The sequence below is a fragment of the Leptonychotes weddellii genome, chromosome 10, assembly GCF_054177405.1.
Source record: "Leptonychotes weddellii isolate Sample4059 chromosome 10, ASM5417740v2, whole genome shotgun sequence".
Taxonomy (NCBI): domain Eukaryota; kingdom Metazoa; phylum Chordata; class Mammalia; order Carnivora; family Phocidae; genus Leptonychotes; species Leptonychotes weddellii.
Window position 1 is genome coordinate 110,764,260 of NC_138378.1, and position 13,077 is coordinate 110,777,336.

Consider the following 13,077-nt stretch of genomic DNA (forward strand, 5'->3'; position numbering starts at 1 on the left):
TATATTTGTAATACCAATAAATTTAAATGGCCTAAAACTCAACTTTGTTTTAAAAATTAAGACTTCCAGATTGGAACACATAGCAGAATCCAAATCTTGCTCTATTCCAGAGAAACAGCTAAAACTAGGTGTTCAGAAAGGTTGAAGATAAAAGTAAGTGTGAAGATACACAGGTAATTGTAAATATAAGACAAGGCTAGATTCGAGCCAAGAAGGCACTGAACTAGATAAAGGAGTATACTTCATAATATTAAAGTGTGCAATTCACAAAAAGAAAACTAAAATAGTTCTTTTGGTGATTAACCAAACTTTATTTAGAGTATCCCATTTAGCCATGGATAATCTATGTCTGTTGCCCTTTTACTTTTTATAGAAACTTTCACTCTTAAAACATCAATGTTTAGATAATAAATTATATGGTCATCCTACATTTATTCTAGGAATGCAAGGATAGTTCCATACAAGGAAATACACTCACATAAATGCAAGGAGTTTCAGGACTGTTCCATTGGCCTTAGAATACTGCATGTCTAATGCAGTACTATAACCTTTTATAACCTCTTATAAGCCTCTGCCTTTTCAGCATTCACTTCCTTTAGCTCACTGGATCATAGCTGTGACATATGTTCCTTTTACAGGGTCCCTTAAAAGGCTTTCTGGAAGATTTAGGCAGACTGCAAAAGAAGTTTTATGCCAAAGACGAACGGTTACTTTGCCCTATCAGGACCTACCTGGTTACAGCTAGGAGTGCAGCCAGTTCAGGCGCCCGAGTGCTGAAAACCCTTCGCCGCTGGGGTCTAGAGATAGACGAAGCTCTTTTCCTTGCTGGAGCCCCCAAAGGTCCCATTTTGGTGAAGATAAGGCCCCACATTTTCTTTGATGACCACATGTTCCACATTGAAGGGGCACAGAAGTTCGGCACCATCACAGCTCATGTACCTTATGGCATTAGTCAGAAAATGAACAATTAGGGATGGGGAAGAGAAATAAAGCAGTAAGCCTGGTATTACAGAAGCCACTTCTTGTGGATCTCTAGGGTAATTACATAGGTATTTCAGAAGACTGGGCCCGAACTTGGTTCATTTGGAAAGGTTTCCTCTTGTTCCTCTTGAAAACGTTTTGAACCCTCAAGTTACCTTCAAGCTACTTCTCTGTGAGCTGTTGAACACAACTCACCTACCCTTGTGTGTAAGTCATACTAATGACTCTTTAGGATAAGCTTGTAACTAGGATGCTTGAATGCGGAAAGGGCTAAAGCCTAGTTAGTTTTACAAAGCATTGCTCATTTTTGCATGTACTTAGTAGATAGAATGAATTGTTACCCATCATCATTGTAGAATGTTGGTCTTCAAAGAAGGAAAGAGAAGGGTTAAACACACCCTTGAAAATTAGAGTTTTTTATTGTTGCCTCTGTGACCAGCCTTTTAATCAATGCAAAATTAAAAGGTCACTCCATCTGCATGAGTATACCAATTCTGACACTGCTCATTCAGAAATAAATCAGCAGGTTATTCATATAGGGTACTTTCCATCTAAGATGAGTTCTAGACAGAAGCTCCTGAGAAAGCTTCTTCGAAGCTTACCTGGTGGGTGCATTGCCTCTGGACCACAGGACTTCATATTGAAGTCTCTGGCTCTGGGCCTGGCAGGTAGGTCCAATGATTACATGGAAAAAAAGCCGTGGCTACCACTTCAAAATGTAACATGAAGTGTAGTATCCTAGCCTTTCACTGTTACCATTCTTTTGTTATTTTTGTTTTGTTTTCAAGAAACACTGACTGTTTTTTAACCATAATCTACTGCATAATAGTCACAGTGAGCTGGTTATTTTCATGCCACCTCATTTTCTTACAAACCAAATGTTTGTAACAGAATAGTATTGTTACCTCATTTTTTATCAATGAAGAATTTAAGATTCACAAAGAAAAAGTAGCTTGTCCAATAATGTGCAGCTAATAAATAGTAGAACTTAGATTCAAAATCAGGTCTTACTTCAAAAGCTATAATCTATTTTCTCTGTGTTATATAGCCTTCCACGTCAAGTTGTTCTTACTAATTCCATGGCCATAGGACCCATCCTGAACAGATTAGTCATTCCATTGTTCTATGCTTAAAGTACACAGCAGTTACATAGCAGATCTGGGGATTTCCCTCCTCCTTCCCTCTTCATGCCCTCTCTTGTTCCTTCTACCCCCACCTCTCTCTCTAGTGCATGCATATATACATACTCCACCCCAGCTCTAGTTAAAGAAGACTGCTGCTGATACATAGCTTTTGCTCTGCTTCTTAATTTGATGTAAGCTAGTCCAAAATATATCAGTCATGACACTCACTGAGTACCTACTGTTTTCTATGCATTCTCCAGTGTGAAGACCACAAAAGAAACTCAGACATAATCCCATCCTTTAGGAAATTTAAAACCTCGAACAATCCGTAGAGTAAGTTAAGCATGCAAACTGATATAGTCAACACTAGAGGGCTGTTTGTCCTCAGTGCCAAGCAAGGGTCACACAGAAAGTTGAGGCAGAGATCTGCATGGGCTGGAGGTGATCAGACAACAGAACTGAGGTGAACTTTGAAGGATGGGAAAAATACAGATAGATTGAAAAAGAAAGAGGAAACAGATGTGCTCCGGGATCAGTGAGTTTGAGAGGTAGCTTCAAATTACAGAAAGGGTGGAATAAAGGCCCATGCCTGGTGATTTCTGCTCTGGTGCCTTGTGGAATCCCCAGGGACAGTGCTCCTTCCCACCTGTGAGCTCCATCTCCAGCACTCACATGAAACCACCTTCTGGCATTCTAATCTTCTTCTATTTGTAATGTGACTGTTCACTGCATGTTACATCCTTCACAAATGTACAGGAGTGGGGGAGAGTTTATCAAAATAATCTAGGGAGTTTATTTCAAACTATACAGGTTGTGTGTCTCTTCTCTTGTCCTGAAGATTCTAGAATGGGGGCTGTGGCCGGGGAGGTCTCTGTCTCTGTACCAGACAATAAGCACCTTGAGGGCAGAAATGGTGTCCTCGTTCTCTGTGACTCTCCCAGGGCATGGGGCCTTACACATATCTGATGGGTGAGTAGATGAATGAATGAGGACTTGAGAAGAGCTTGGTCTAAAAACTATGAAGTTTGCCGCTTGAAGATGGGTCCCTGTGGCAATAGCCCTGACATTTTTCAATCACTTTACAGTGTACAAAGCACTTTCCCTTCCATGATTAATTTAATCGTCTCCTGGAGGAGGTGTGGAAGCACTTGTGAATGGGTCTACTCAGACGTCTGTGTCTAGAGTAAGTCCAGGCTTTCCCACTATATCTCTACCAGTATCAAGTAAGACCACTGGAGGATGACTTTTGCTATAGAGATCAATGACATAATGGTTTTCAGTTCTCAGACTGTGGTCCACAAACCAGCAGCGTCGGAATCACCTGGGAACTTCCTAGAAATGCAAAGTCTCAGGTCCCATCTGGAACCTATTGAATTCTAAACTCTGGTACTGGGGCCCTTCAATTTCGGGGACGGGGTTGGGGGGAGAGGGTTGTGTTGTTTTTAGGAGCTCTGCAGGGGATTCTGATACTAAGCTAACATCTGAGAACCACTGGTCCATTCTGTTTTGGACTGGTTCACGTTGCTAAGTTCTTCGCCTCATCATAATAAAAAAGAGCTCTTCCTCAGACTCCAGAGGGTAGGAACCACTCATTCTCCTGGGGGTGAAAGGAAACTGCACCGAGGGTAACAAGTCCCAGGAATCCTTAACGGAAAACACACTAAGCAAGCCCTGATATGTGGGATTTGTAAATTCAAAATACTCATAAGGCATTCCCACCGGGTCAACCACCACCACTCTGGGGCCTATGCTCACCCTCCATGGGCCGGCTCCACCGAGTCACCGCGACTCAGGGCGCCGTACTGCCCTAACCAATCCAGCGCCCTCGGAAGGAAAACTACAAGTCCCAGCATGCCCCACGCCGCCCCGTCAGGCGGCAACAGGCCCCGCCCCAGAGTTCTTCGCGTGCAGGTGGCAGCCTCGGTACCCGGCGTGCCGCGACTCCGGAAGTCCCGCGCAGGGGGGCCGGTGGGCCCTCGGCCCCGGCGGCTATGGCCATAGCTACCGTAGCGGCACTCCTGGCCGCACTGGGTGGGGCCCTGTGGCTGGCGGCCCGGCGGTTCGTGGGGCCCAGTGTCCAGCGGCTGCACGGAGAGGGGAACTCGGGCCTCATGCACGGGAAGACCGTGCTGATCACTGGGGCGAACAGCGGCCTGGGCCGCGCCACGGCAGCCGAGCTGCTGCGCCTGGGGGCGAGGGTGATTATGGGCTGCCGCGACCACGACCGCGCCGAGGAGGCGGCGGGTCAGCTCCGCCGTGAGCTCCGCCAGGCCGGGGGCCCCGAGCCGGGCTCTGACGCCGGCGAGGCCGGCGAGGCCGGCGAGCTCGTCGTCAAGGAGTTGGACCTCGCCTCGCTGCGCTCGGTGCGCGCCTTCTGTCAGGAGATGCTCCAGGTGTGGGGCTCCGGGAACCAGCTGGAGATCCGGGACGGGCGCGGGCCTCTGCGGCGGGCGAGGCGGGGCCGGGGGCTGAGCGGGGGGGGGGAGGGGGGGAGGGTGCGGGGGGGTCCAGGGGGTGGTACCGCCCAGAGTCCAGGGGGTGTGACCGCCCAGAGTCCAGGGGGTGTGACCTTGGGAAAGACCGAGCCTAAGAGTCAAAACCGTCGAATGGTATGAGGGCTTGGGAGTGCAGACTGGGGAAATTGGTTTTAGGAAAGGCCTCTGTTTTCCAAAGATGCTGAGAAAACAATGGCCCCAAGAGGAAAATTAGCCAGTTTCTGAATATTTCCTTTTGTTATGTGAGGACGGCCCAGGGGAAGATCCGTCAGGTCTTAGGATTGTTTGTTTCTGTGTCTGAAGTCCGTGCACCAAGTCATCTTTCAGAGCTGAGAGCCAGAGACCTTGAAGCATTTTTTACCCCCTCTGCTGGGGTAGGAAGTTTAGCTCTCTGACACCAGTGGATTCATTAGCACCAGCTCCTTCAACAGTCTCTGGCCTGATTTCTAAATAGATAGGAGCTAGGAATCCCAGTAGCCATGTGCTCTAAACGGGGACAGAAATAAATACAATACTTAGTATTTATTGAAGGTTTCCTATGTGCCAGGAGCTGTTCGAAGAATTTCAGATACTTAAAAAAAATTTTTTAATGAAATTAAAGTGCCTTTGGCTATTATTGTCATCAAATCCTCAGTAACCCTGATAGGCTTTTTTTTTTTTTTTTTTTTTAAGATTTTATTTATTTGACAGACAGCGAGATAGGGAACACAAGCAGGGGAGTGGTAAAGGGAGAAGCAGGCCTCCCACTGAGCAGAGAGCCCGATGCAGGGCTCACCCCAGGACCCTGGGATCATGAGCTGAGCCAAGGCAGACAATGACTGAGCCACCCAGGCGCCCTTAGGCATTATTATTATCCCCATTTTACAAAGTTAGGCAACAAAGGCATAGATAAGCCAAATAATTTGCCCAGGATTTGTCTCCAAAGCCCTTTCTTTCTATACCCCTGCTGCCTGCCTGTGAGGTGTAGGAATCTTTGTTTAGATGATAAATATTCCACTGAGGTGGATGTCCTCTGTTGAAATTGAGGTAGAAGAGTTTCCTGCAGAAGTGACTTGCAAAAGGGCATATAGAAGAGTGAAATTTAAAATTAGCTGGTGTGAGAAAGGTGCCCATATGAAATGGAGCCTCTTGAGTCTACAGCAGAGGTTCCCAGACTTTCTAATTTTTTCATGATGCCAGTAGGCCAAAGGAAATATCTATCGGTTTATTAAGCAATTAGGTCCAAACAACCTAATAAGTATTTATGTCCTAACAACTTAGTAGCTGTTTGAGAAAATAATACACATAATTGAAAGAAAAAAGATATTTCATTCTTCAATAACCATAATTACTAATGGGAAATGTGCACCTGTTGTTTAGTGTATCACCACCTCAGTATTTGGAATCAGATTGAAAATGTCCACCCCCATGTCTTGTTCTAAATTGATATTTAACATAATACTTGCATTTTACCAAAAACTCAGCTTTACAAAGATAGGACACCATTGAAAGGAATTTAGCACAATTTAATGTTGAAGGTGTGAGCTCTGTGAGGCTCTGGGGCACCTTGATGCACAGTTTGGAAACTTGCAGATACAGGGAGGTTTTCTGTTTGTTTGTCTTAATGGCTAGTATTTCATTATCAGGTTAAGAAATAAGAAATAATACTAGTATACAAAAGATGTTGAAACATTAAAAGTGGGTCTTCCTGTTGTTCATTAAAAATGTAGATGAGTCCGGGTATGCTTCTCATTTCAGACACTTAAGGCATTTTATTACTTTGGCCACTTGAGACAGAACCAATTAAAAGTTAAGGAGATAAACTTTACTAAGTTTCTTTCTGGCTCTGAAGTCCAGTGACTATAAGCAGATTTTTTTTTTAAATGGAAGTATAAATTTCCCACAGGTTGGTATTCGTGGTATTTATGTCATTTATCTCCTAGAATTTAAAAAATAGTGAATGATAAAGTCTTAAAATAACACAAGCCCAGCAAAGAATGATGGCTCGGAAATGATTAATACAGGAAACTCTTCCAAAGGATTAGTGAAAAAAGAACACTCCTTTCTTTCCCCCACGGGTGAACTTTTGCCTTCTTTTTGAAGTTGACTGTTGGAAAAGCCAAAGGTGCTTAGACAGACAGAATGATAAATAGTTAATCCTCTGGCAGGTAGGCTGTGATAACAGTTGTGAAATTTAACACATTTTTCTTTTTACTTACACTTGGCAAAAGGGCCAGTGAAATTCGAAATTTGACCTCAAATTAATTTAATCGTCGGTCATCACTGTGTCTTTACACCTGGAACATGTTGTACATTTCTTTTTCTCTGCCCATCAAAAGAAACAGAGAGGAGCCCAGAAAGAGCTAAGGAAAACCAACTTACATGAATTAAAGAATGAAAAGACTTCCTTTTGAGGAGTCTAAATTTTAGCATTTAACTCTGGAGAAATGCAGGAGGGTACAAAGTGTAAAATTCTGACTATAATAGATCCCCTAAGCTGGGGGTCCTTCAGAGTTTGAAAGAGGTAGGGAAAAAAAGAACAGAATTCTAAATTTATAATAGAGGTTAAAGGTGTTTGTTGGTCCTAACTCCTCTCTAAATGTCCTTTGCTGTTACTGTGAGACTTAGTATTTATGATTCATTGCTTTGTTTCTGATATTTTTATATTACCTAATCAATCTTTTTCTTAACGTTTCTTTGATTTAGTCATGATGTTCTCTCCAGTTTTAATTGGCATCCCTCACCCTTTCTATTGTGTGCTCCATCCCCATGGTACCATTTACCCTTAGAAGAGTACAGAATGAAGCAGTCCTAGTTTGCTCCTGGTGTTGATAATAGCAGCTCTGGGAATAAATCATGCTGACCTGCCTTCTGCCATATTTCCACTTCCTAGCTTACATCGACTCTCTAGCTATGATGTGAAACTCCCAGTTAGAAAAGCAAGCTAGGGGCGCCTGGGTGGCTCAGTTGGTTAAGCGACTGCCTTCGGCTCAGGTCATGATCCTGGAGTCCCTGGATGGAGTCCCGCATCGGGCTCCCTGCTCAGCAGGGAGTCTGCTTCTCCTTCTCCCGCTCCCCCCTCTTGTGCTCTTTCTCTCTCTCTCAAATAAATAAATAAAAAAATCTTTAAAAAAAAAAAAAGAAAAGCAAGCTAGTTTACTAACTAAAAACAGGGGCATTGGTGTCAGAAGATTTCATCTTCCAGTTTTTGTTTGCCACCCAAGAGCCCTGTGATACTGCACAAATCACCTCACTTGGGTGCTTAGTTTGCTCACAGCGTTGGTGAGGGTAGATGAGAGAGCATGTGAAAAGCACGAGGCCAGGCCTCCATTAAACATGCAAGTCTTTCCACTCCCCGCCCCCCAATTGTTGAAAACCCACAGAGGCACTTTATGGAATTTTAGTAGTTTGTAAGAACTTCTAAAAATTTCATTGTAGGCCTGTATTCCTAATTGCCCCATTCTCTTTTTGACATTTAAAGGAAGAACCTAGACTGGATGTCTTAATCAACAACGCAGGGATCTTCCAATGCCCTTATATGAAGACCGAAGATGGGTTTGAGATGCAGTTTGGAGTGAACCATCTGGGGCACTTCCTACTCACCAATCTTCTCCTTGGACTCCTCAAAAGTTCAGCTCCCAGCAGGATTGTGGTAGTTTCTTCCAAACTTTATAAATATGGAGACATCAACTTTGAAGACTTGAACAGTGAACAGAGCTATAATAAAAGCTTTTGTTATAGTCGGAGCAAACTGGCTAACATTCTTTTTACCAGAGAACTAGCCCGCCGCTTAGAAGGCACAAACGTGACTGTCAATGTATTACACCCTGGTATAGTGCGGACTAATCTTGGCCGGCACATACACATTCCACTGTTGGTCAAACCACTTTTCAATTTGGTGTCATGGGCTTTTTTCAAAACTCCAGTAGAAGGGGCCCAGACTTCAGTTTATTTAGCCTCTTCACCTGAGGTAGAAGGTGTGTCAGGAAAGTACTTCGGAGATTGTAAAGAGGTAGAACTTTTGCCCAAAGCTATGGATGAGTCTGTTGCAAGAAAACTCTGGGATATCAGTGAAGTAATGGTTGGCATATTAAAATAGGAACAAGGAGTGAAAGAGCTATTTGTAACACTGGCTGCCAGTTCTATCTGTAATCAGAAATGGTGTGGCTTGAGTAATTGCTACTCGAAAACAGTTTGGGTTTTACACTAATACTACTGAGAGGTACATATGGATATTTCGAAGTTACTCAAAAGTTATTTTTTGGAGAACATAAAATTTCAGAACAGATGTCTTTAATATATAATAAGCATAATAAATAGTAAAATAAGCAGTATAATTGTCATATACTTTAGAAATTATAATTGAGCAAGCATGGATTACAAATATTAAAGAATCCAGTGACTTAAACACCTTGAGAAGTTTTTCAAATATCTTTTGAGTTTCATGGCCAAAATGTTAATTATTTTTATTGCAGTGCCGGTTTTTGTGTGAAAATAACATGCCTATTGTATGCACAGTTCTTACTTGGAATAAATTTAATGATGCAAATTCTTAATTGTGTATTTTTTTTTTACAAGTTTCACTGAAATGAGTCCTTTATCATCTTATTTAACCTCCACTGATCTTGGTATGCCCACTGTCCTTTCTTCCCACATATCTTGCATACTGCATTAAGAAGTAATATTTCTAAAACCCAAATCTGTGTCATGGTGTCATGCGCCAGCTTAAAAATATGTGGTGGCTTCCAGTTGCCCATAACAGTGGGTTTCCAGCCTTTTTTTGTTAAGCTGCAGAATTCATTCTTCAAAAGAAGTCTCAAATACAGAATCTGGATGGGTGAAACAGGTCATAACAATATTGCAGGGGTAGAGTCTCCCTATAAATATGTTCCTTTGCCAGTTCCTGAAAGGACTTTGCAGAATATGGTAATTTACAAACCATTTTCATTTAAAGTTTATAAACTCCTTAATACATATATGAGACTGTCCATGAGCTGGCCACAGGCTTACCTTGTCCTCTTAGTGCTGTCCAGTAGAACTTTCTGCAATGATAGAAATAATTGTGTTCGCACTGTCCTATATGATACACTTCAGACTTGTTATTGAGTACTTGAAATATGAGAACTGAATTTCTAATCTTATTTAATGTTAATTTAAATTTAAATAGGCACATGTGCCTAGTGACTACTGTCTTAGCACATCTCTATTCATTGCATTGTATAACCCTGTCCTCAGTTTAGACCATACTTGTCTCTTGGTCTTTCCTTATATTCTTTGAATCCCTGTAGGCAGAACCAGTCCTTTTTCTACTTTGTTTTAATTGATCTTAGCAGCTTTACTATTTTTTTCAAAAATCCAGTTGGGTAATTAGAATAAAAATTCTCCAAGGGAAGATTTTACTCTTTTATTATATTCTTACTAGTTTTCCTTCCCCTAGTATCGAGAATCGTACCTGACACACAGTAAACATTGAATAATGATGTTTGAATGAATAAATAATGAATCAGTGGTGTGCACATAAAAATAATAGTCTGAATAGGTATATTTTAGGTATCTGTTAAAGCATAAAAAATAATTAGTAATTCTTTGTCTTAACCACCTGTAATTGGAAAAAGGAATTATGACAGTGAAGGATAGACAGTACTGCACTGAATTTAATGACCATTTTAGTCGGGAGTAATCCTCGATTGGTTATTGCTTTTAAGACTTTTTATATTATCTGGTTATCAGTTCTTTTTGAGAATGGCAGGATCTTGGCAGATCATAGAGAAGATCTATTTTCCGTTAGAGCATTGGGTTGTGAATATGAGAAACACTTAGTGTTTGTACTATCACAGGTGTGTCTTTGCAGGTGTAGTGGGTATGTCTGCATCATGTTCTTTGAAATGTATTTTTAAAAAATAATCCTACAAAGAGACTTGCTGAACTTAGAAATATGGGCAGGAAATACACCAGAATGCAACTTGGAAAAATGGAAGCTAATAAATCTGTCCTACACCTCGACTTCATTAAAAAGAGCGCTTTTTTGCTCTTTTTTATTCAGTTAATACCATCTTTTCTGGCTGCATTTTGATACCTGATGCTTTTCAAGGGAGTTGGGCCTTTTGTAAGAGTTGAGCCTTTCAGAGTTCTTGTTTGTGGCACCATAATAAAATAAGATATATTAATTTATCATGATGGAAAACTAGAAGCTCATCTGGAAACACCAAGTATTTAGGTAAAATGAGCTGCCATTTGGAAGATGTCCTTCCCACCCTGTGTTAGATGGAATCGAGGACTAATAGCTATAGTATGACTACTTGGATTTTGAAGATTATTAAACCTTTCTGTTCTTCTGACTTTTGTTACATTGATACTTATTCTCACCCTTAGCAAAATATTCTTAGAAGGATACAATGTGCCAGATAATGGACTAATGGAGCTGGAAACCCATTGTCATGTTGGTTTCTGGCTTCATCTTTGGAAATGTTGACTTCTACTTCAAGCAACTTGCTCTGAAAAGAGGTGAGATTGTAACTCTTCTGTCTCAACTCTACCCAGTAGAGTGAGTATTTTTTTAGGAGGTTCCCAGTAGCATTTATCTGGGATAGGGATCTCAGGGCAGAAACACACCACCACTTTGGGTTTGATTAACAGCTCCACCACTCAGTTCTCCCTGCCACATGGGCAAGATACTTCAGCCCCCCCAGCCCCCACCCACCCCTCAGCTTCTATTTTCTTGGCTTTGTCACTGAGATAATCCTTTAAGGGATCGCTCAGTGAATAAATTAGCAGAGTATATAAAGCATTTAGCAAAGTGCCTGGCACATAATGGGCACTCATCTGTTTCCCCTTCCCCAGTGCACCTGATCATTACTATTAATAGTAATAGCAATTAGTAACAGTAATGTTTATAAGAGTACATATGATGGAAACAAAACTAAACCAAGGGTCAGCAAACTTTTTATGAAAGTCCAGACTGTAAATATTTAAAGTTACTAGACCATGTACGATCTGTTACATGTTCTTTTTTTTTCCTTTTACAATCCTTTAAAAATGTAAAAAACCATTCTTAGCTCATGCAGGCCATACCATCATACTGATGCAACAGTCTAAAGGACTGACTTTTTTTTGTCTTTTCAGACACTGTGCATGGTAGCAGTTCTTGTGTGTACTGTAATTCCAGTTTCTTAATTTGGCTCCTGTTGTTTCTCCATACCCTTTCTAATCTTGTATGACTATTTGTTTGCAGACTCAGGAAGTCTAGAGAATGTATTTTTTAAATCTCTCTTTTCAGCTATCAATTCTGGTGTGAGGAAATCGAAGTTATCCGCCTTCGTCTCTCTCCCCTCACAAACCTGCTGGGCCTGGCCCGAGATCTGAGAGAATCTCTATTTGAATATTTAATTGATTCCAAATGTCCTAAGGAAGGCTGAAGAGAGAACATGTTACTAATCACCCTTCAGGAGCTTGGCCCCCACAGACAGCTTCAGATGTTTCTTTCACAAAGCTTATCTGGACAATAGGGAGTTAAATTAGTTACAGGTTAACATGGAGGAAGGTAGTTTATGCCTAAAGGAAAGTTAGGTGGAATGCTCCTTTTTACCCAGACAGTAAGGAAGAATTTTCACGAAATTAGATGTTTAACCGAAGTACAGAGAAGCACCTTTAACAAACCATTGCCTAATGGACTTACTACAATAATTCCATTTTTTTTTTTTGGAAAACGTACTGACTGACACCCCATAGCATGCAAATGCTCTAAGCTGGTAGGCTCCCCTCCAGCACAACCCAGGCACCATCAGTCTCACCCGTTGCGTCATATATTTAGGAAGAGAGTTGTGCAGCTTTCACTTATTCACTTAACAAATATTCATTGAATGCCTATTATGTGCCAGGCATTATTCTAGGCTTTGGGGACGCAGGAGGCAACAAGAAAAACCCAACCAAACCTGCGTGTGTGTTAGTTGTGCTTGTTATTAACCATCATACAAGTTATTCATCATAATACAAACCAATGAAATACGAGTACAAAGAGAAAGATTTTCTGTGAAAAGTAAGCTGAGTGCTTTCTAAAAACGAAATGAAGACAAATCACTAGAAACACTGTTGAATAAAGGTTCATAACATCGTCAAATACTAAAAATAGATACTGCAAAAATCTAAAAGGTGTCTATATTTAGTGCTTTACAAGTGACTTTAAACTGACTCCATTTTAAAGACACAAAAGCTGGAAATAATAGACTATACTGTTTAAGTGAGTATAATGCAAGAAGATGGAATTCCAAGTGAACTCATATTCAGAAAAACAACAAAGAAAAGCCCCTAGCCTTGTACCAGAAGATAGGCAAATGAATGAATGTGCCGTATGTTTCAAGTTCAGATAATAAATTCCGAGTGCATATGATTCATCTTTATGATTTCCTTCTTTAATCAACTTGTTCATGTAACCAACTGATTCTAAATAAGAGGGCTAATACCATATAAAATAGAGCTATCATTACATCAGAAAAGTTTCA

The 13,077-nt window shown here is 41.2% G+C and overlaps 2 protein-coding genes across 2 annotated transcripts in view; both read left to right on the plus strand.

Moving 5' to 3' along the window:
* Positions 1–1,670, plus strand: part of NT5C1B (5'-nucleotidase, cytosolic IB) — a 33,318-nt gene extending 31,648 nt beyond the window's left edge. Inside the window, exon 10 of the mRNA XM_081797309.1 lies at positions 639–1,670. Coding sequence (XP_081653435.1) covers positions 639–971 — 333 coding nt within the window. The 3' untranslated portion in view covers positions 972–1,670. The remainder of the gene's footprint in view (positions 1–638) is intronic.
* Positions 1,671–4,003: 2,333 nt separating this feature from the next.
* RDH14 (retinol dehydrogenase 14) lies at positions 4,004–9,135 on the plus strand. Its single transcript, XM_006732975.3, has 2 exons — positions 4,004–4,498; positions 8,061–9,135. Exons 1-2 carry the CDS (start codon positions 4,097–4,099, stop codon positions 8,676–8,678), a joined length of 1,020 nt encoding a protein of 339 aa, XP_006733038.2. The 5' UTR covers positions 4,004–4,096; the 3' UTR covers positions 8,679–9,135.
* The last annotated feature ends 3,942 nt before the right edge of the window (positions 9,136–13,077 follow it).

What these genes read in the sequence shown, in the direction of transcription:
- RDH14 (XM_006732975.3), top strand. Translation starts at nt 4,097, where the DNA reads ATGGCCATAGCTACCGTAGCGGCACTCCTGGCCGCACTGGGTGGGGCC. An exon ending in TCTGTCAGGAGATGCTCCAG is followed by an intron (nt 4,499 to 8,060) that starts GTGTGGGGCTCC and finishes TGACATTTAAAG; the next exon opens with GAAGAACCTAGACTGGATGT.